General features: G+C 48.2%; 1 protein-coding gene across 1 annotated transcript in view; it reads left to right on the top strand.

Moving 5' to 3' along the window:
- The window catches only part of NECTIN1 (nectin cell adhesion molecule 1), a 138,692-nt gene that overhangs the window by 81,593 nt on the left and 33,594 nt on the right, over positions 1 to 23,505 (top strand). The window contains exons 2-4 of the mRNA XM_035140022.2: positions 17,762 to 18,112; positions 21,962 to 22,264; positions 23,091 to 23,208. Coding sequence (XP_034995913.1) covers positions 17,762 to 18,112; positions 21,962 to 22,264; positions 23,091 to 23,208 — 772 coding nt within the window. The remainder of the gene's footprint in view (positions 1 to 17,761; positions 18,113 to 21,961; positions 22,265 to 23,090; positions 23,209 to 23,505) is intronic.

Below are 23,505 nucleotides of genomic sequence, written 5' to 3' on the forward strand. Positions count from 1 at the left end.
AGGAATTGGGATGGTATAGAAATGACAGCCTGAACCTGTGGGTTTGTTTGTTTGTTTGTTTTTACTCTGAAATATGTCTGTTAATCCAGTTACAAATTGGAGCAAGGAGATTTCTGGGGCTCAAAGCATTGATTAAGGAGCATGGAGCAGTTCAGTTGCTAAGACCTGGACTTAAACTGCTCCCAGTGAATAGCTAACTAGCTGGGACTCATAAGTAAGGCATTCTGAGCTTCTAAGAGCAGGCATCCCCAAACTGCGGCCCTCCAGATGTTTTGGCCTACAACTCCCATGATCGCTAGCTAAGAGGACCAGTGGTCAGGGATGATGGGAATTGTAGTCCAAAACATCTGGAGGGCCGAAGTTTGGGGATGCCTGTTCTAAGAGCAACAGCAACGTGTAAATATGACAGATTTTATCATATACTGTACACACACGGGTGGGTGTGTATATATGTATGTATAGGTAAAGGTAAAGGTAAAGGGACCCCTGACTCTAGGGTTGCGGCACTCATCTCGCTTTACTGGCCGAGGGAGCCGGTGTACAGCTTCCGGGTCATGTGGCCAGCATGACTAAGCCACTTCTGGCGAACCAGAGCAGCGCACGGAAACGCTTTTTACCTTCCCGCCAGAAGGTATTTATCTACTTGCACTTTGACGTGCTTTCAAACTGCTAGGTGGGCAGGAGCTGGGACCGAGCAACAGGAGCTCACTCTGTCATGGGGATTCGAACCTCCGACCTTCTGATCGGCAAGCCCTAGGCCCTGTGGTTTAGACCACAGAGCCACCCACGTCCCACATGCACACAAAGCAAAGGGTTAGTTTTTTTATTAGAAGAAGAATTTCAGTTTTAAAGAAGAGTGAGAAAAAAGGAAAGGAAAGCAGGCGTGAAAATAGAAATAAAGGAAAAATTACTCAGTTGCATTTCCATACATCAGTATACGGATGAGTATAGTCTTATTATCCTAGTGCATATATCTTTATCAATAATCTAATATATTCCGTGCAAAGCCATTCCAAATATCATCATATTTATCCAAAGAAAGTCTGCGTCTATATGCATTCCGTTCATACGCAAGCAGAGGATTAGTTAACAATAATTTAGTAACACATTTGGGTTTTCAGAGGTAATTCCATTTTATGTTTTCAACCTTTCTGCAAGAGTACTGATGTGCTGTGGAGGGGCATTTAACAAGTCTTTTGAAGAAAAAAAAGAGAGAGCTAATAGAATGCTTGAATACGGTTTTCCGGGTAATAATGTTCCAAGAGAGTAAACCCACTTATTACAAAATTCTGGAGAAAGTCTCCCGAGGTGGTCATTTCCTACTTTCAAGGTTTCCCACAGGACTTGATGAGTTATGGGCCTGATCCTGCAGGACTCTTCCTATGTTCTCATGCTAGTATGGCAAGACCACCAACGTTAGTTAAAAGTCGCCGTGGTTCATTGTTGCAACTGAAAATAATCTTCACCGCCCCTTCAAGTCCTGAGGTAATCCAGCCCTCAACAGAAGCAAAAGAAAAGTCCCCTAACCCTTCCGTTGCAGATGTTAGAAGGGAAATTTCATGTGTGGATGTTGGATACAGATATGGGAAGACGTTTGGGGGGTGGGCAGGGAGAATAGGAATCTTTTATATCTACCATCAGGGCCGGATTTAGGTTTGATGAGGCCCTAAGCCACTTGAAGGTAATTGGGCTCTTTATATGTCCAGCTGTCCTTCGTCAACAACAAATTGTCGCTGTTTTTGTGTGTTGAATATATGCTATATGGTAATTTATGGGCCTAATAGGTATCTAAAGCCATTTGCACATGTTGCCATGCAGAATGTAGGCACCCTATATATAGAAATGAGCAAACCAGTGATATTTTGGGGAGCAGGCTAGCAGGCAGGGCCCATTACTTACATCATAGGAGCCTACACAACACAAAACACTGTTGCTGTGTGTAAGTTTTATTTTATTTGTTTTTAGCTTATATTTTGGAAATGTACATCCAGGTTTTTTTCCTTTATAGAAGAAAGAAAAGAAAGGCACCCTGGTAGAGTCGCCTCTGAGCTCAGAGCCCTGGGGAAGCTTTTGCTTAGAGTCCTTGTATGCACCGCAGAGGGCAGCAGAAAATTGCCAACCTGGGCAGTCTCCCTCCTTCCCCAGCAGCTTCTAGCAACCCTGCAAAAGCTCAAATGCCAGGGGGAAGCTTTGAGGTAGCAAGGAGCCCGTATGCTCAATTTGTGCAGACTTTGCCTGTGATGTTGGGTGTATGGGGTTCTCCTGAGTGATAGTAGAAGTTTCCTTTTGTGGGCAAAAACAAAAACTGACAAGCAGGGGCACACAGCTTCTGGTTGCTGGGCATCACAAGCAGGGCTGTTATGCTCATGCCCCCCCCTTTAAAAATAATAATTACATTTTCAAATTTACAAGCAGTCATCAAGCAAACAAATAAAAGAATTTCCATCAGTTTCCTTGGACTTCCAACCTCCCCTTTGTGGGTCCTTATGTTAACTTTTTTCACCTGCATCTTCTCTGTTAATCCAATTCTATTAAATCTCCAATAAAACCCGAGTCCAACGCTTAACTGCAAGCGTCATTCCAGTCTTACAAATAGTTTTAATTGTTTACAATGAATTTTTAGGTAAACTATATATTTCCCCCATTCCTTATTGAAATTTTGGTCTTCCTGATTCCTCATTCTTCCCATCAGTTTTGCCATTTCTGCAGAGTCCATCAGTTTAATCTGCCATTCTTCTCTGGTAGGGACTGTGCCTTCTTTCCGTCTCTGGGCTAATAGTGTCTGGGCAGCAGTGGTCACTTGGAATTTTGGCACCTACAATTCCTAGAATAAAAGCTTCCAGTTCTTTAAAGAAAAGGCTATTTTAAAGATTTTTTCCAGGGTGCTCATGTCCCCCTTGCTGGCACCCCCTGGGGGCATTAGATTGGCTGCTGTGAGAAAAGGGTGCCAGGCCTTTGGCCTGATCCAGCAGATTGATTCTCCATGTGTTATTGGTTCATGTTCCAAAAGCATCGTCTCACAAATATCCATCCACCTGCTTCCTAGAATAGACAGCAGGAGAGAGTAGCCTGCCTTCTTCTGAAGGCATCTTGGAGGAGCTAGGGTTGCAAGACCCAGCCAGTCTCCCCGGCTCAGGCATGCCACACAAACCACTTCAAATGCAACAGCAGAGGAAGGAGGGCCAAGGTCTTTGCTAATGAAGGCTTGGCACCAGAGTGTCTCCAGCACTCAGCTGCTTTTTGGCCCTGAACATGAGAGCAAGAGAGAGAAAGGGAGAGAGAGAGGCGCTCAACCCAGCTTGCTTGGATGTGCACGGCTAATTTTTGCAGAGTACTCTGCTAGCTGGTTGACCCCACTATAGGGCAGGAGGAAAGGAGGAAACCAGCGGTGCTGGAGAGATGGAGCTTTGGAAGCAGAACCACCTGTACCCCGGTTCACTTAGGCTGCGCTCAGATGCACACTTCACCTGAGAGCAAGCCCCAATGGACACACTTCCAATTAAGCATGCATGGGATTTCACTGTCCACCTTGCATCTCAAAACGTTCACAGTGCAAGCCCAGGTATGCTTAATCATCAGTTAAGCCCCACTGTGTTCAATGGGGGGTCACATCCTGGTGGTAAGTGCCTTGTAGGATTGCAGGCTCAAGCATGCTCGCTCTCCCCCCCTCTCTTTCTCCTGGGTATCAGAGGCAGCAATGCTTCTGAATTCCAGCTGCTGGAAACTGCAGGAGGCTCCTGTGCTGAGGTCCTACCGGTACTTGCAGGTTTCCCACAGGCATCTTGTGAGAACAGGATGCTTGACTAGATGGGCCATTAGTATGTACCAGTAGCCTTTTCTTATGGTCTTATGTTCTTGACTATTTCTGGAGAGGTAGGCATGTTGTTAGTCTGCTCGGCATGCAGATGATCCCAGGTTCAATTCCTGGCAGCTCCAGATAGGGTTGGGGGAGATCCCATCTGAAATTCTTGAGAGCTACTGCTAGTAAATTTAGACCAGGGCTTCCCTACTTCTGATCAGTGTGTCACTGGTGGTCTGTGAGCTTCATTCAGGAGATCTGCCAGACAACATGTCTGTGGACTTTTGGTTGATGATGTGGAACAACCCACCCATCCCGTTGAATATTCATTTTGATTTTTCATTGGGTTTTTTCTTGCTTCTTTTATTTCTTATATTGTATTTTTGGAATTTGAATTCTTCAGAATTGCAATTGCTATGGCAGGCAGGAAATTCACTAAGTGGTCTGCAAGACCCTGTGCAATTTTTCAAGTAGTCCATTGGGGGGGGGGGGAGTTTGGGAACCTTCGCTTTAGACGCTGCTGGACTAGATGGACCAATATACTAACCCTCAGCATACAGCAGCTTCCTGTGAGGTTGTGGTGGGGGTGGTTGTTGTTGTTTGTTACAATTGATTTCTTAATCCCCATCATCTCAAGGAGATTTACACATGAGAGATAAGTGGTTTTTTAAAAAAAATAGTAATAAAAACCAGGTACAAAAACAACAAATCTATTGAAAATAAGACTGAAATCCTAGCAAGTGGGCACTCATGGTAAAGATCCATTTATCCAGCTGGGAAAATCTATTCCTCATCTGTGTTACAATAAAAACTGCAGAGTCTTGTGGCACCTAACAAGTTTACCATGCTTTTATGAACTAGCATCCACCTATACATGGCAGGGAGGGGATGTTAACAGTGTGGTTGGAGGGACATGAAATGCAGAAATTACATACAGGTGACTCACACCTTAAGCACGTTTAACTTGCATGCATTCATCTTTATGCACTTAACAAAAATATTTTAAAAAAATTAAAAGGGGGAAGAAAAGGGGTGGGCACCCAAGAAAAGAGACTTTGGTGATCCCACCCATCATTGAATCCAATGTGTTTGGGTTATATGGGATATATGCGCTATCCCCAGAATGTAAACCCTGCATTAAGTTGAGTTGCCTGTACATAGTGGCAATTTAGTTGGCGCTAAAACATATGCAGAATAAGTGCATATGCATCAGTGATATTCGGTAAAACAATAAACCACCTGATTGTAATGCTGAGTTAATTAACACCTGTAATCTCACAAGAAGCCATTGTCTCTATTTAGACCCCAGTGATGAGAATCAATGATTGCAATCCATAGTTTTCATACGGGAGTCCCCCTTCAAAATTCCTTTGTTCAGTTATGGCCCCCTTCAGATCAACGAAAGACACAAATCTGACAGCAGAGCTGGCAAGGTTCAGAAACCAGTAGGAAGAAATTCAGTTTTAGTGAGCTTAAAGATAGCCATCCTTGAACAAAGGACCTTCAAAGGGAGGCTGCTGAATGAATTACAATTCTTGATAAAGTTCAAATATTCTCAGTTCAGTCTGAATGGAGATGAAGGTTTCCTATCCCTCTGAGTTGATTAACTCAGCATTACAAAGTTGGTTGTTGGATCAACCTATCGCTGCTGTCATAAAGGGTCACTGTGCTTATTTTGCATAGATATCATTCCTAATGGAATTGTCACCATCTCTGCTTGCATTGCATTTCCCTTCTGACCTCACTGCTTAGGCTACAATGCCACTATTTGCAAACTGAGGATCCCACTTCATTCATGAAACGAAACCTTAACCTTATGCTGTTAGTCTTTACAGTGCTACGAGACTCTTGGGGTTGCTGTCAGCTAATGTTTGTTCTAACCCCTATAACCACGTGGAATCAGTGTGCTTTGAGTTTAGAGCAGGGATCAGAATGACATCCCAGTCGTCTTACAGTTGCTTCTTTCATTCTCTATAAAGGGTATTAACTCTTTGGGGTTAATTTCTCCCGCACCCACCCACCGATGGACCCCAGTTCCTGCAGGCCAGGAGAGTGGCTATCCCGTTCTTCCCATTTGGATCTCTATGTGTCTTGGGTGGAAGTTTGTTTTCCGGCCTGGATGTTGCATTCTTCTTCCTTTCCCCTGCAGACTTGAACTCTGGAATGTGTTGTTTTGAGAGCAGGGGCATGCAAGAGCTTGATGTGGCCTGTTGCAAGCCCGCTTGGCAGAGATGAGCTGTTTTTCAGGGTCCATTCCTCAGCTGGCACATAGTTTGTGTTGGCAGCCTCAGAAAGGTGAGGCTGCCCTGAATCAGCTGCAAGCAAAGTATATCTCCGAAGAGCCTAGCTGCTTATGCAGGGCCATTGCCATGGGGTGGTGCTAAACGCTGTAGGTGCTTCCCTTCCACAGGAATGCTCTCAAGTTCCCTGCTTAAATCTTCAACTTTTTTTCTTTTTTTAAAACACATGTCTCTATCCCTTTTGTTTAACTCAGGCGTCCCCAAACTAGTTCCTTCCAGACCTTTTGGACTACAGCTCCCATAATCTCTGGTTGGCCATGCTGGCAAAGGCTGATGGGAGTTGTGGTCCAAAACATCTGGAGGACACCAAACTGTCAAAATTCGATTTAAGCAGATACAAAGGTAAGCCTAGGGAATGTTCAGCACCCAGCCCAGTTGCCAAGCAAAACATTGACCCGTTCCAGTTAGTATAAAGGCATTCAGATAACTGCCAAGTTCTTGAGGACTCCGAAAAAAATTAATCTGTGCTTTATTTAATAAACTCTTTAATAATTCTTTACTAAATGATTTGGCTACTTCTGGGCGGTTTTTGCTGTTTCGTATTGATATGCTATTTGCCAGAGCAAGTGCTGTGGCTCAGTGGCAGAACATCTGTATGCATGCATAAGGACCCAGGTTCAATCCCCAATGGCATCTCTAAGCAGGACAGGGAAAAGACTCCTTCCTAAAACTCTAGAGAGACCCAATCAGTGTAGACCAGCCTTCCCTAACCATGTCAACTGCAGGCCGATGGAAGTTGTCATCTAAAACATCTGGAGGGAAACGGGTTTGTAGGGGAGGCTGGTACTGCAAAAATATTGAGCTTCCTATGCCACCTAAATGGTTGAGATAGCTCAGTCAGTAGAGTGTTAGACCCTTAATCTCAGGGTCGTGGGTTCGAGCCCCACCTCGGTTGAACTAGATGACCCTTTTGATCCTTTCCAACTTTACAATTCTATGGCTCTATGAGACAGAAAGCAGTCAACAAGTATGTGAGTCTTTTTGTATCCCTCAGTTGCTCTCTGTTGGCCTCTTTGGTGTCACCAGACTTCCCAACCCAGGAGGATCTGTGGGGGAAAATGAGTGATAGTTCCCTTTCATAATCAGCAATCTAGCAGGGTGCCAGTGTTCCAGCTGAAGCCCACAGTACATGGAAGCTGTGGCAAGGCATAGTTAACATCAGTGAAGATTTTGTATTTCCCCTTTCATATCTAATCCAGCATTTGGATTCCATGCTGGCCAACTGGCATGTCCACTGGAAAACCTACAAATAAGGCGTGGGGGCAAGAGCCTCATCCCCCCCCCAGCAACTAATATTCCTTGGTAGACTGCCAATGGACATGGAAGTTTCAGGACAGCTGTAAAGCTATCCAAAGAGCCCTGCAAGGGGCTCACCTAGCCCAGCTTGCTGCTGCTTATTTGACTGTGTCTGCACCACTTAACACACAATTAAAGCACACGGCTTCTCCCCCAAAAATGCTGGGAAGTGTGATTTAACCCTCACAGAGCTGCAGTTCCCAGTACCCTTACAAAACTACAGTTCCCATGGCATGGATGAGAAAGTGGACCGAGCAGGCATTTTCCGGGAAGCCCACCTGCGGGAAGGTGGTCTATTTTTAGAATATGGGCTAGGAAATTTGGCAGGCTGCATTTGCAAGGCTGGTTTGGGTGGAAACAGACCCACCTGGGTGCCCGTTCCCAAACCCCTGAGCTCGCTGCCCGGTTGAGTGGAGAGCCTCTCAGCAATGCTGTTTTAATGAGCAGGAGAGACAACGTGCCTCCCTGGCTGAGCTTCAAGAAACAGGGGCGGGGACCCAGCGCAGCCGAGCGCCATCTCCCCAAAGCCTGGGAGGGAGGGAGGCACAGCTCAGTGTAGGGAGACTGTTCCCAGGACCTCGGATACGTGACGGCTCCTGCCAGCCGACAAGCTCCCACACGCTCGGGGAGCCGCAAACACTCTGGAGCTTGGCAGCGGCTCAATCACCTTCTACAGGTGTGGGCAGTTCCAGAGTCAAAAGCTTTGCTTTCCCCTGGAAGGGCAGAGGGAGTGGGAGAGCGGCAGGCTTGAGGCGCTTGGTGTCTCGACTGACTCTCTCTCTCTCTCTCTCTCTCTCTCCCTCCCTCTCTCTCTCTCTCTCTCTCTCTCTCTCTCTCTCTCTCTCTCAAATCCCACCCCAGGGCAATCCAAAACAGTGCATCCAAGGAAGCCAAATCCTGCGTAAATGATGCAAATTGGGCACATTCAGAGCGATTTCTCTCTTTTGCTAATCCCCGAGCGCATACAATATTTTTTATTATTTTTATTTTTGCATAGCTTGTTCTGCTTTGGCTAGTCATAGGAGGGATGTGGCACAGTGGAGGGTTCTCCGCCTCCCCTCCTATCAGTGCCACCGCTGTAAGTCTTGCACAGAAAACCCTTTCACTTCTGAGATTAGAGCCCTTGTTGTCCACAGAGACATTTTTTTAGCATTATCTTTGAGAAGGGGAAGAAAGCAATATTGGGCGAAGAATTCCGCTCCGCGGGAATGTCAGGTTGAAGAGGAAGATAGCGTGAGAACTCGTGAACATTCAGTGAAGCTGAATGTTGGAATATTCAAGACAAGGAAAGAAAATACTTCTTGCCGCGTGGTTGACCTATGGGACTTGCTCCCACAGGAGGCAATGACAGCCACCAACTTGAATGGCTTTAAAAGAGGATTGGACCAAATCAGGGAGGAGAAGGATATCAGTGGCTATTAGCCCCAATGTTTCTAGTCCTTATGAATTCAAAGGTGGACTTGAAAAAGGATAGGCAGTACCTTCTGCAGTCTTCAAAGGATGATCAAAGAAGGTTTCCCACTGGGAAGGGGAGGCCCTACGTAGCTCCCCCCAACTTTACATAGTTTTGTTCCCATGACTAGCAACAGCAGCAGAATAAATGGTGCATACGCAGCATAAAGGTGTCTTTTTTTCCTCAATTTGCATCTACTTTATGTTTTGGAAAGTTGTTTGCTATCCATTTGGACATCCGTTAAGAGATGACCACCAAATTTTGCATGGTGGTTCATGTGGTCAAGTAGCATGTTTGCATCTGTACAGTTGGACATAATTTTGAATCAAGATGGAGCTGCACTGATTTGGATTCCGAAACTGCAGGGTGGTTTTTTGGGGGGGTGGGGGCTGGGGTGGGGTGGAGTTCTTAGCACTCAGGAAGAACACCAGGTATGACGAGGCTGCTTGTGATTCATAAGCAGAATCTAGCTTTCCCTTGCTACAGAATTTGGACTGTGGAATTTTAATGGTTTTTCAGTGTGGAGGACGCAAAGTCACCTGACAGCTTCCGAGGGTGAGCAGAGCTGCTTCCTAACGCAACATCACACAGCTTCTGCTGTTTCTTTGATCCTCCTTTTTATTACCTTGCCCTGGATATTTGTCCCTGTCCAGAGGTGGGGGTATGAGGAGAACAAGAATCACCAATCAGCAATCTGGGAGGGAGTGGATGTTAGTTTCCCCAGAAGATGCATTTGAGCTGCTATTTCCATCCTCACACTGTGCCCAGCTCTGGAATCCTTAGCCCAACGGGTGCCAGGATCAGCACATTGCATATCTTCCCCACCCCCTGGCAGTATCTTTAGCAATGGGGCAGCAGTTCCGTCGGGCCCGCATTCCCAAGCCCAGTTTTTGCTCGTACAGCTGCAGGCGGTGTGTTGAGCCAAACAGCGACCGTCAGCAGGCTCAGCGGAGAGGGCATGTGTGGCGGCTAAATGGTGGTGGTGCCACCGGATCGCATCTGTGTGTCGCAAAGCTTTGTCAGGGCTTGTATCTGAGATCGGTCATACAGAAGTGAGGGGCGGCAGAGGAGATGGGACCTCAGAAAACGTAGTGACAGGGTTGTCAAAGCTGGATCACGAAACATAGTTAGTTGGAGATCATGGAATTGTATAGATCGAAGGGACCACAAAGGGGTGTGTGTGTGTGTGTGTGTGTGTGTGTGTGTGTGTGTGTGTGTGTGTACCTGAGTGTTGGGGAAAGGGGTCTGCTAGTCTCTCAGGGTCTTGGGTGCATCTGTATTAGACAGGGGTATTTTTCCAGAGGTCACTAACCAGCCGCCCATCCAATTCCAATGCATCTCTTTGGCCATCTGGAGGAGCAATTGGGTGGGAAAGCTCTAACTAAATTTCTTTCTCTCTCCGCCTCTTCATTTCAGCAGCCATTCAGAATGGCAAGGCTTTTGTCACAACCCTTTGCAATGTAACCCCGTGTCCCGTCAGAAGCACAGATTTTAATGCCAACCAGTATGGGTTTGGGGACAAGAATATACGAGATCCAGACCTTTTAGCAACTTGGTTGACATGGTGGGAACCAAAGCCCACTGGCGATTTCTTGGGACAGAAAGTATCCCATTCCAATGTATCCGAGCTACCATCTGGAAGAAGAAGGGTTTGCCTTGATATATTCTGATATTGTAGAACAAGCCAGGGGGTGGGGCGGTCAGTGCTGGCCTACCTCACAGGGTTGTGATAAGCTGGGAAAAATGAGTAGATCACAGTCTCTTGGGAGTTGGACGTGCCTGAAATATGAGTTGTGTGCTTTGATTTGTAATCTAGATGCCCCTCCACACACACATACACACCAATGTTATTAAATTGTCCACTGATGCACCCAGCCATTTTAAATTGTCTGCAAAAAAAAAGGAGGTAAGAAAGTTTGAGAAATGTTTGTTTAGTGCTGGTTTAATTCAAAAATTCATGGTGTCCCTGTGGCCATTTGAACAGAATACAAATGATCAACCCTTAAGCTCTTTCCCAGTGTGAATCCTATGCAGAGCAGACCCATTGAAATTAATCAGCATGACAAACTTAGGCCCATTAATTACTGAAACTACTATGCCAAGTAGCATTTAGTTGGACACAGTCCCTAGTCATAAATGTCTCTCCACTGTTGCCCTGAGCTGGAAGGCCAGTTTTCCTGCAGACAGGCTGGCCTATCCCAAAATTACGCGTCAGGACTTCTTGGGCCTACCAGGGACTGTACTTGCTTTCAGAGTCACCTCTTGAACGAGAACACAAGTTGGAAGCCTCCCGACATAAGGCAGTTTCGTATCATTATCTCCGGGTGACTGAAGCCTCGAGTGATAACTTGCATGTATGAACGAGCCACCCCAGATCTAATAGATTGAACTTTTGCATTTCTTCAGAGAGCTGCCTTCCCCCGGGGTGATCTGTCTGGACTGTGGGTGGGTAGATACAGAACCAAAAATGAGTGGAGCACAATTTGATTTCGCTCCCCCGCCCCCTACTCCTTTTCTCTAGATGCCCCCCACCCGGCCTGATTCAGCAGATGTTTCGTAGGTCCCTATGCGAGAGCCCTCCTGGGGCACACACCTTTACTTACTGGTAGAGGTAACCAACCCACACAACCAATTCACACAGGCATGCACACATCTCTCGATTCCTCCACATTTGATGACTAGCAGGTACAGGTGTCACTTTTCACCCACACAAACGCTTCCTGCTTAAAGCAGGGGTGGGCAGCCTGCAGCCCAATGGCTGAATGTGGCCCTTAGCATGATTTAATGTGGCCCTCAGCCTAATTCCATGTGAGCAGCAAGGAAGTAGGGCGGAGAAAGGGGTGATAAGAGAGAGAAAAGGAGTCAGCATGTGTGAATTGGCTGTGTGGGTTGGTTACCTGTACCAGTAAGTAAGGGTGTATGCCCCAGGAGGGCTCTAGCATAGGGACCTATGAAACATCTGCTGAATCAGGCCAGGGGAGCATCTAGTCCAGCATCTTGTTCTCACAGTGGCCAACAAGAAACCTGTAAGAAGCCTGCAAGCAGGACAGGAGTGCAACAGAGTCTTTGCAGTCATGCCAAAGGATTTGTTGCATTCAAAGTTTGGGGGGATGCCCTCAAAGCTCTTACCACCATCAAGAATCCCCCCCAAAGACCTGAGACTTTCCTGGGGTCCAGCAGAGAAAGGAGATGGGCACCCACCACCTCCTACAGAGCATCATTCCTCCATCTTGCTCTGCTCTGCTCCAGGTCAATCACTAAACCCTTTGGGGACTGGGGCAGTAGTTGCAGCCCCTGGCATTGAAAGAGGAGTGTTCACTTTTGCAAGCACCCCTGGGCGAGGTGGTATGAAATTCCATACCAAAAAGAGGTTCCTCCAAGCCTTTGCCAGGGTGCTAGTTAAACAATCAGTTTTGTTCTTAGTCGTTTCCCCCCAGAATGTTCTGGAAAACGCCAGGGTTCCTCAGAAGCTTATCGGGGTGCCTTGCAGCAAGATCAGAAAGGGAGCACAAGATTTCCTGCTACCCACTGCAGATCTTCTACAGTGCTCAGTCATAGGGGTGTGTTGCAAGATGAAATCTCATTTCACATGGGGTGGTGGCAATCCAGCCCAACAGGCCAGTCTGGTGTGTCACACGGATTCAACATGTGCTCAGACAAATGCCCCAGAATCCTTTGCAATGGGGGGGGAGCACTTCTGTAGCAGGTGTGTGATGGTCTCTCTGCCAAGATGCTGATGTGTTGAGAAGACATGTCAAAAATCACCGCCTGAGAAGGCAGGGCAAAGAAAGACGGCGGGGGCAATGGTTTTGTTTTGCTTTGTGTTTGCTGAGCCCCACATTCGGGGTCGGCCCTACTGTTAGGTAAAGTGAGGTGGCTGCTTCAGGTGGCAGGTGCTGAGTGGTGGTTCCCACCTCTCCTCCTGAGACTCCCCAGCATGAATATATCATAATACACAAGGTATTTGTCATGGGTAAAAATGAAGTATGAACAAACCCACAGGATCTGCTCCTGCCCTAGTTCTTTGGGTTTGTTGGACCCAAATTGTGGACCCTACTGGAGTAGGAGGCATGCAGCATAGCGCCATAGATGGTGTTTGGTCTACTTATTGATCTGATTTGAAATGTTCTTTTAAACCAGAAGGTGGGAAGCCTGTGACCCTCCAGATGTTTTTAAATTCCACCTCAAATCAGATCCTGCACATCAAATGGGAACCTCGGGTTGCAAACCTGATCCGTGCAGAAGTCACGTTCGCAACCTGCAGCATTTGCAACCTGCAGTGCCGCGTCTGCACACGTGTGTGATGCAATTTGGCGCTTCTACGTATGTGCAAGCTCCGAAACCTGGGAGTAACCTGTTCCGGTACTTCCAGGTTTGGCGCGTCCGTAACCCGAAAACGCGCAACCCGAGGTATGACTATAGTGGAAATTATAGGTAGTCCAACCTAGAGGGCTACAGTTCTCTGCTCCTGCTTTAACATCAGTTCTGCACATGTTCAGGACTTTGACTTGGGGCAGGAGGAGAGGTGCACGTTCTGGTCCATCTCAAGCATCAAAATACATTGGCTCTGGCCTGCTCGTGTGAGCAAGAACGACTGCCTTCCTCTCCTTGTGTGGAGCAATCATTCCTTTCCAGTGCCACGTTCCCACTCTGACGGCCTCTCTAGCCTTCCTTCCCATGTCCCTCATGGAGAAGACCATAGCTCAGTGATAGATGATCTGCTTCCCACACAGAAGGTCCCAGGTTCAATCCCAAACATCTCCACGGAGGGCTGAGCACATTACTGAGCTGGAGAGACTGAGGCTCTGACCCGGAACAAGGCAGATTCTTACATTCCTATTTTAAAAGAAGCCTTTATTCAAAACAACGAGGACTAGAATCTTACTTTATTTGTAGGGAAGGGCCATGGCTCACTGGGAAAGGAAGGGCTTTGCATGGAGAACGCCCCAGGTCCAATCCCCAAATTTTGCAGGTAGGGTTGGGAATGCCCTCTGCCTAAAACCCTGGAGAACAGTTGCCAGTCATTGAAGACAATTCTGAGTTAGACCAGTGCTCTGACTCAGGATATAAGGTGGCTTTCCTCTGTTCTAATCACTCTTCATTCTCTTTCATGCTTTGCATGAACCACTGTTCCTTGGCCTCCTCTCCCCAGGCTTCCCATTTCTCGAATGACCCGTTTTTACAGTTTTCTGCTACACTTTCACCACCCGTCCTCTGCACCACTACCCTGCTCTTTTTTCTTCTTCTCTTTTTTTGCTTTCAATATAAATACCAGCTATATAATTATTGGAGTGTTCTCTCTAAACACGCAGATTAGGGAGAGACACAGCAGCAATTTTGCATGTGTGGGGTGTGTGTGTGAAGCTGGGTTTAAATGTTGCTCATTCTGAGACTTCTCTCTTTCTCAGTGGAAGGGAAAGGTATTACCTGAGATGGAGTACAGACAATGTTATAAAAAGCAAAGTCAGCCATTGTTGGTCTTCAATGGGAGAAATCAAACATTCCAAGGTCCACAGTTGGAGAATATGCTTTCACGATGGCCGAGGGAAAAGGTTGCAAAATGGTGGCAAGATTTGGAGTTCTGCAGAAGTCTTTGCCAGGCAACGTATTGCACCAGATAATCTCACAGGGCAATCTTAGGCCAGTTGCCATCTCTCAGCTTAACCAACCTCACAGGGTTGTTGTGAGGATGAAAGCGGGAGGGGGAGATCCATGAGTACCACATTGAGCTCCTTGAAGAAAAAGAGGGGTGGATCTAAGTGTGATAAAAGAAAATGAAAGTTGGTTAGTGTGGTGCTGATAACACCAAGGTTGCAGGTTTGATCCCTGTATGGAACAGCTGCATGTTCCTGCATTGCAGGGGGTTGGACTAGATCAGGGGTCGGCAACGTGTGGCCCATGGGCTGGATGCGCACCACGAAGGCCGTTTTACCGCCCCTGAACCCAACCGCCCGCTTAGTGAGTCCCCTGTGCGCTGCGCTAAATCAGTGCAGTGCAGCGCAGCGCAGCGTGGGGACTCGCCAAGTGGCGCCAGAAATTGCGTCTGCACATGTGCAGATACCAGAAATCGTGTATGCACATGTCCAGATGCCAACCATCACTTCTGCACAGGCGCGATTTTCGGCGTCACACTGTGCCAGTCCGGCCCACGGACTATCTCTGTGGGAGTGATCCGGCCCATAGCTGGTAAACCTTGCCGACCCCTGGACTAGATGAACCACTGGGTCCCTTCCAACTCTACGATGCTATGATCCTATGATGTGGAACCCAGTGCTCCCCATAGGTTGTTGGACTCCAACTCCCAGTGAACCTAATGGTTAGGTGGCTATGGGGGTTGTAGTCCAGCAACATCGAAGGATCACCAGTTCTACACGTCTGTGTGGTGCAAGGAGAGGGCTATTGTTGGCTGCTAGCCATGATGGCTCGGCTCCGCCTTCACGGTCGGAGGCAGCAGGGCTTCTGAATGCCAGTTGCTGGAAAGCACAGGAGGGGAAAGGGAACTTGTGCTCAAACCCTGCGCACGGGCTTCCCACAGGCACCTGGTTCACAACTGTGAGAGCAGGAGGCTGGATTAGGTGTCTTGTTGGCCTGATCCAGCAGGCTCTTCTGAACATAACATAGATAAGGCCAACCTAAATGAAAAAAAGGCCAAGGCAGCCATGAGGCCAGCTTGTTGACTTGCTCCTCTCCAAGGTGGAGAGTCCATCTCTGCTAGGGGCTGCCAATCATCCGCTTGCACCCCAAGGATTAAGAAATCATAGCCGCTCCCCTTTTTTGAAAGCATGAAGCCCAGCTGTTAGCCAGATCTGTCTTCATGCCTTAAGCGAAGCACGCAGGCAGAGAGAAGAAATAATAAGAAACACAGCAGTCTTTATTTTTTATTCCCAAAGACAGAGGTTAATTTTGGATTCGAGGAAAGGGTTTAATCATGTTGTGTCACTAGTGGCTGGAGAGAATGTAACTCTCAAAAATGCAAACCTTATGCTCCCATTTCAGTAGAGGAGTCCATGAATAAGGAACACACACACACACCCTTCCAAAATGCTATGTGCATGTGTAATTAATTGGTTAATTGACTATAAATCATGCAGTTAGTCAAAGTTCTGTTGCAATAATCAACACTAGAAAGCAAGGCCTGTCAAACACAGCGAGACTTTGGATAGCATGATCCCCCCCCCCCCCAGCCAGTGGGTGACAACCTCCCTATATATCTACATCTCTGTCTGTGGAGACCTAGATAGATATTCTATATGCTGTATAAATTATGCAAATCAAACACATTTGCATGATTTCCCACACAAACACACACACACACATTTTGCATGATTCACTCTGCAATATTTGCTACCTTGCGTCATTCATTCTGCCGTCCTGCTAGTCGCAGGGAGGGGCACAGAGCTGCATAGGGCCCTGAATCTCTAACCCCCTGAACAACTGGGAATCTTCCAAGATCTGCCAGGCAATGCAGATGTACACACACACACACACACACACACACACACACACACACACACCCTTGCAGACTGAAGGGCCAGGAAAAGATAGAAACACAGCCAGCAGAATTAGCAGCCATTGATAGCCTTGTCCTCCATTAATTTGTCTCATCCTCTTTTAAAGCCATCGGCATTTTAAAGCTGTCTGTTGTAAAGATGGCATTCCATGTGTGCTTATTCCTCGCGATCTCTTGCCACTTCATTACTCAATGCGGGGGGGGGGTTCCACATCTGGATACCTTCTTGCTGCCTTTCTCATCACCATTTTTCAACTCTCACGGCCCAACACCTGAAGCTGTGCAGTGATGTGGCTGAAAGGTAGGAGACTCTGGAGCATAGCTGCCAAGTTTTCCATTTTTTAAAGGGAAATTCCCTTATGCTGAATAGGCTTCCTCGCGAGAAAAGGGAAAACTTGGCAGCTATGCTCTGGAGTCCTGGTGGCAGTATCAAAGCTGGGGTGGCTCAGTCACACATGCCAGCTGCCACTTAACACTGCAGTCAATAGGCTCCAAACATACATGTGTGGGTCGGCTTATATAGATATGTTTATGCCAGGCTGGTAGAGTCACCCATCCGGTCTAGAAAGGGTGGGAAACCTCAACCCTCAAAGCCAAGTTTTGTCCTTCGAGCCTCTGTCTCTGGCATTTTGGACTTTCCTCACAGCACAAACCCAAACCCACACCCCTCACACATACACCCTGCTTTGCACCCCCCTTGAGTCTTAGCTGGGATGTGTCCTTCAACTCTGGCAATGCCTCTTACATGTCTGGATGGAGGATCAAGCAGGATATGGGAATGTGTGCCGTCTACTGTATAAGGATGAAAATTGCATTTGTGGCACTGCCCACCTTTTCCTCTCTGTCCCCACCCACCACTGGCATGTGGCCCTCTGAAGGTTGCCTAGAACGGAACATGGCCCTTCAGCCAAAAGCAGTTTCCCGTCCCCTCGAAGTATGGCCACTCAGTGGCCTTAGCCATCTCTTCTAGGCAAGCAGGCAGGGCAATTTGACAGACGTTTCCTGTCTCCCATTTTTAGGCACAAGTGAGCAGCATGGTTTTATGTACCACCGAGCAGGCAAATCTGAAGGTGGAACATAGAGGGACTATTTGCATGGCTTTCCTCTCCTCCAGCCGGCTCCGTCGCAGGCTCAGGAAACTCAAATGCGCTTGTTTAACTATTGGGAAGGGGGAATTATGTCCCGTAGTCAATTTCTCTCTCTCTCTTTCTCTCTCTCTCCAATTTATCTGCGGAGCTGTGAGCCATATTTAGCTGGGCTTGCGTGAACCTGCTGCTTCCAAGCTACAAGCAGAGAGAATTAATTGGGACAAACGGTGCGCTGGAAACCCAGCAGCAAGGGCCATTTCTTATCACTCTGCAACTGACTCCTCTTCCCCCGCCTCCCTTCTGCTCTCGTTGCAGGCCTCTGGGCTCAGACGGTGCTTGTCAACGACACGGTCTCAGGGTACATTGGGACGGACGTGAACCTGCACTGCAGCTTGACCAACCCCAGCCACAGCATGAAGATCACCCAGGTCACCTGGCAGAAGGCCACCAATGGCTCCAAGCAGAACGTGGCCATCTCCAACCCCACCATGGGCATTTCCATCCTGCCCCCGTACAAGGACCGGATGGTCTTTCGAAACACCTCCACCAAGGATGGGACCATCCAGCTGTCACGCCTCAAACTGGAAGATGAAGGTGTTTACATCTGCGAGTTTGCAACATTTCCCGATGGCAATCGGGAGAATCAGCTCAACCTCACTGTGTTGGGTAAGTCGGCTTTGCTGCCTTCCAAACAACTAGTGGTCCTTCTGCCCTCCTGCCTGAGCGAAACAGCCTCTCAGGTTTTACATACCTGAGTCCAGTAACACTAATGGCTTGAGTAGGAGAGGGAAAGCCTAGTATATTTTTCCCACCTCTCCTCTCCTTCCTGGGTGCAGAACTTCCATACCCCACTGTCTGCAGAATCCCAGCCCAAGTCCTGAGGTAAAACGAGAAGGCAAATTTTACATTTGCCATCAATGATGCCCACCCCTCACCTTATTTTTGGAGAGAACATGGAGGTCCTGCAAAATGGAGCAGAAGCATTCTCCAGTTCGGAGTGAGGGCAAAAGATATTTATATCTCTTTCTGATCTGGCTTCATATTGTCATAGTGCCATGTCATCGCATAGCCACATCTGATTGGTTAGGTAGTGTCATGATGTCACCGCACTGCCTATATCATCCCTTATTGCCTGAATCACATATTTAGCAAGAAGAAAACTCCTTTTGGATAGCAGATAGATAGATAGATAGATGATAGACAAAAAGTTCTACCGAAACAGCACCTGTGGAATATAGGGAATAAATTGAGAAATTACATGAAAAAGGCTAGTTTTGCAGGACCTAGTCTGGGGACCTTTGAAAATGTTACTTTTTTGCATGAAAACTGTTGCCCTTCGAAACTTTGGCTCAGCCTTTATCATGGAACATTCTGAGTATCACATTCTGCATTTACCTAGAGTCCTGCTTTGTTCTCAGTTTAAAGCAAAGGTGAAGACCCTTTGGCCCTCCAGTTAGACTACACCTCCCATCATCCCTGACCATTGCCATGTGCTGCTTGGTGTTGATAGGAGCTGGAGTACAAAATCACTTGGGGGCGGGCACAGGTTGCTCATTCCTCTGCTGATGAGTTAATTTTTCCACATCAGCACCAGCAAGCCTATGCTCAGAAACTAAGGCATGCTCTCCCTCTTGCATTTCCCTGAGGACCCATTCCACTGGGACAGCCCCGTGCATCAGGTCAGCTTGAAATGAAATCTCCTAACCTTGTATTCACAGCAGCGAGAGGGACATGGCAAGCCCCGCTCCAGCTTCCTTGAATGATTCTCTATCCCTCTGTTGCAAACTGCCTTCAGTCCATGGGCGTACCCAGGATCAAAACTGGGGGGGGGGGGGCAGGCAAGCCACGGGGCGATGATGTGGCCAGGATCCCCCCAGGATCCCGGCTGGGGCGGCAGAAGGTGGAGCCTCGATGGGGCGGCAGGGCCCGCCGGAGCGAGCGCAGGGAAGGTGGGGACTAACCGTGGGACGCAGCTGGGGCCGGAGCCGTCCACCTCCCAGGCCGCAAACAGGTTCATGGACAGTGGGCCGTCCGGCGCCGCCACACTCCCCGGGGGGCTGCCCGGATGCCCGCGTGCTTCGGCGGCCATCGCTGGGTCCTGGTGGAGGGGACGGGGCGAGCTGCTCACCTTCTCCGGCCGTGATGGCCCTTCAGCTCCTGCAGCCTCTCGGCGCCAGCACAGCCGGCGCGGACCTTCACCCAGGACGCACGTGACCAGCTGCGGGGGGGAGGGGCGCCAGGAGGGTGATGTCAGAAGAGAGCCCCCCCACGTCCTGCCCCTCCAAGACGGGAGGGAGGGAGGCAGATGGCAGCGCTTGTTCCGCCACAGTACCAGAGGAGCAGCGGGACTGCTGCTGCTGTGCAAAAAAACAGTGGCTGTTTTTTTTGCGCCGAGCTGTTTTACGCCTCCCCCCCCCTTTTTTGGCTTCTGGGGGGGCAGCTGCCCCCTCCTGCCCCCTGGCTACGCCCATGCTTCAGTCCACTGGAACAGCATCCTTGAAGCAGCGAAAACAAACAATTAGATTCTGGACTGATGCAAGACATTGAGGGGGGGGGTAGGGAGTGGTTCTGTGCCCAGATACCAAATGTCCTGTGGGATTCCATTATGTGTTCTCCTTCCTGGTGATGATTGCCTTTGTGATGATAATGACGATGCCATCAGTGTGCAAGGGATGCATTTTAGAGTTGCGTAGACAGGTTGCTGTCTCGCTTCTTCCACTGTATTATCTTGGATAAGGATTGGTTGTAGTGACCTGTTTCCCAAGGGTGTGGCAAAGCTTTGAAAACGATGCTCCTTTGGGAGCCTTTCCTTTGATGTCCCGAAATGGATTTCAGAAGGAAGTTGGGAAACATCATCTTTGGCTTCCTTTGTGTCTGAGGTTTTTTTCGAGAGGATGTGGCTCTGGATTCAAGCCCTGTCACCGAGTCTTTCTCTCTCCCCTCCCTCTTCTGTGCATTTCATTCAGAGCAAGAAGTCTCCATTATCAAAGCCCCAAAAGTCTTATGCATGGCTGAAGGTGCAATGGGTAGTTGTCATATTAGCTACCAATTTATTGATTAAAGGAGATAAGATATCTTTATTCTTCCCATTCATCTGTATCAGTCTCTTGGCCACCATTTGGGCATGTAGAATCCCGTTTTTGTTGTCCTGTTGTTAACTTCCATACAATAAGCATATACCAGTAGTTCAAAAGAATATTCTCCGCTGAAAGTTTTAGCTTTTTCGGCACGGCCATACTTACATAGTCCAGCACGAAACTTAGGAAGGCATAGACTTTGTTTGGCTAAATCTGATAACATTTAGGAGGAGTTTCTACAGAATGTATTAGGCTATTAATATATACATATGTATTAGGGTAATAACATCAAAAAATTTCATGTAATAATGTATGGGAGTATGCAGTCAAACCTCGGCTCCCGAATGCCTCCATTTTGGAATGTTTCCAGCACACTGGAGATCTTTTGTCACAATATTTTCACATTGCTGCATTTGTGTCCAAACCTAGAAGGGGCTAGAAACTTTTTTCCCTCCCCTCCCCCCCCTTTTTTAAGTGGAGCAACAGGCAAAACGATAGAAGTTGGCAAAATTATGCATGGCATGGGGAAAGTGGATAAATAATTTTTTTCCTCCCTGTCTCTTAACACTAGAACTCGTGGGACATCCCACGAAGCTGAGCATTGGAAGATTCAGGGCAGATAAAAGAAAGGACATTTTTGTGCAGGACGTGGTTAAACTATGGAACTCACTCCCATAGGAGGAAGGGACGGCCATCAGCTGGCTACAAGCCATGGTGGATATGCTCTGCCTCCATGGTCCAAGGCATTAACACTTCTGAATAATAATAATAATAATAATAATAATAATAATAATAATAATAATACTTTATTTGTACCCCGCCCATCTGGCTGAGTCTCCCCAGCCACTCTGGGCGGCTCCCAATCGAATATTAAAACAATACAGCATTAGCAGTTGGCAGAAACTGCAGGAGGTCAGAGGGCTCTTATGTTTGGCTTCTGCATGAGACTTTCCTGCAGGCCACTGTGAAAGCAGGATGCCAAACTAGACAGCCCATTGGCCTGATCCAACAGTCTCTTCTTACATTCTTACAAAAGGTGGACTTCTGATAAATATTGGCACTGCAATAGAGCACAACGCTCTGCAGAATGGTGTGTGGTGTTTGCGTTTTGCAGAAGGCCAGGGAAACCAGTGTATTCTGATGAATCAGCGAAGCCACTTTGATTTCGAACCCCTTGTACAGGCATCCCCAAACTGCGGCCCTCCAGATGTTTTGGCCTACAAGTCCCATGATCCCTAGCTAAGAGGATCAGTGGTCAGGGATGATGGGAATTGTAGTCCAAAACATCTGGAGGGCCGAAGTTTGGGGGTGCCTGCCCTTGTATGTCTCAGCAGGAGATTAAACCCAAGGGCTGACCAAACAGCTCACAGCACACGCTAGTAACCTCAAAGACCCCTCCCCTCTCGCCTAACCTTCTCGCCTCCTGCCTTCTCCTCAGCCAAACCAACAAACCGGATGGAGGCCACCACGAGCCTGCTCATTGCCAAGGCCGGCATGACGGAGAAGATTGTGGTTGCCACCTGCACATCCTCCAACGGGAAGCCCCCCAGCACCGTGTCCTGGGAAACCAAGCTGAAAGGGGTGGCAGAATACCAAGAGATCCGCAACCCCAACGGCACCTTCACCGTGGTCAGCCAGTACCGCCTTTTGCCCAGCCGGGAGGCCCATCGACAGCAGCTGACATGCGTGGTCAACTACCAACTGGACCGCTTCACTGACAGCATGACCCTCAATGTGCTGTGTAAGTTAGAGAGGCAGGGAGGCTGGCCTGGGCGAGAGGTTCCTCCATTGCGGAGGGTTGGACTAGATGACTCTCGTGGTCCCTTCCAGCTCTGTAAATCTGAGCTGCTGTTATTCGTTCTCCAGCAGCAGAGCTGGTATCTTGAAGAAGCTTGCGGCCCCTGAGACTTTTGACTTTCCCTGGGCAGAACAGGGGAGGATTTGGTCGTGGGGGAGCAGCTGTAGGGCATTTTCTTTTTAAAAGTCAGGGTTCCCCCTGTGAGAATGAATGAGTGAAGGTGTAACGGCACCCCTGAACATGTGGAGAGGGCTTTTCTCCCACCCCACCCCAGGTTACCATCTACAATGCAAAGAAAAGTCCAAATCTTATTTATGTTTGTTGTATTCATGGCCAGCCATTTCTCCCAAGGAGTCCAAGGTGGTGTTCATGGTTCTCCCCCTCTTTCATTTAATCCCTGCAACAACCCCGTGAGGTCGGCTAGGCTGAGAGGCAGTGACTGGCCCTAGGTCAGAGCCAAGGGGGGATTTGAACCCTGGTCTCCCACATCCTAGTCCAACACCTTAACCACTGCACCACACTAGATCTGCAGGATGCCCCAGAGCTGAGCTATGAGACAAAGGTGAGCCAGAGTGAATATTAATGGCCTTTTGTTCCCCTCCCTCATCCACATCTTTGTACCTCTCTTTTCATCCCTCTCTCCTTTCTTCTCTTCCGCTCTCCCTTCCCCGGCCTCTCCTTGCCTCTCCTCTCCTCTCCTCTCCCACTGCCCTGCCCTTCACAACTCCCCCCCCCCGTTCTGCTGTCGTTCCTGTTCCTCTCCTCGCAGACGAGCCCGAAGTGAGGATCGATGGCTTTGATGGCAACTGGTACCTCAACCGGAAAGATGTGAAGCTGACGTGTATCTCTGATGCCAACCCTCCTGCCACCTCATACCAGTGGAAGCTGTAAGTAGCCGCCTACAGGGTCCCTTTTGACTTGTCTTCCCTCTAACTCCGAATGCAGAGCGATCCTCGATTGGGCAGGAGGGAGACTTCTTTCTGCTGAGAGCATCGCGCCTTTGCTCCCAAATGCTACAGAACTGTTGGGACTTCAGTCTCGCTAAGATGGTCAATGTGGGACTAGGCAGTACCGCTCCAGGTTTTGCAGATTGTGAGAATGTGTTTTGTGTGTGACGTAACTGAGTTATCTCCTATACTGGTCTGGCATGTAGAAAGCTATCAAGAAAGAGGCAGATTAGCATA

Source organism: Zootoca vivipara, chromosome 15, assembly GCF_963506605.1.
Source record: "Zootoca vivipara chromosome 15, rZooViv1.1, whole genome shotgun sequence".
Lineage (NCBI taxonomy): Eukaryota > Metazoa > Chordata > Lepidosauria > Squamata > Lacertidae > Zootoca > Zootoca vivipara.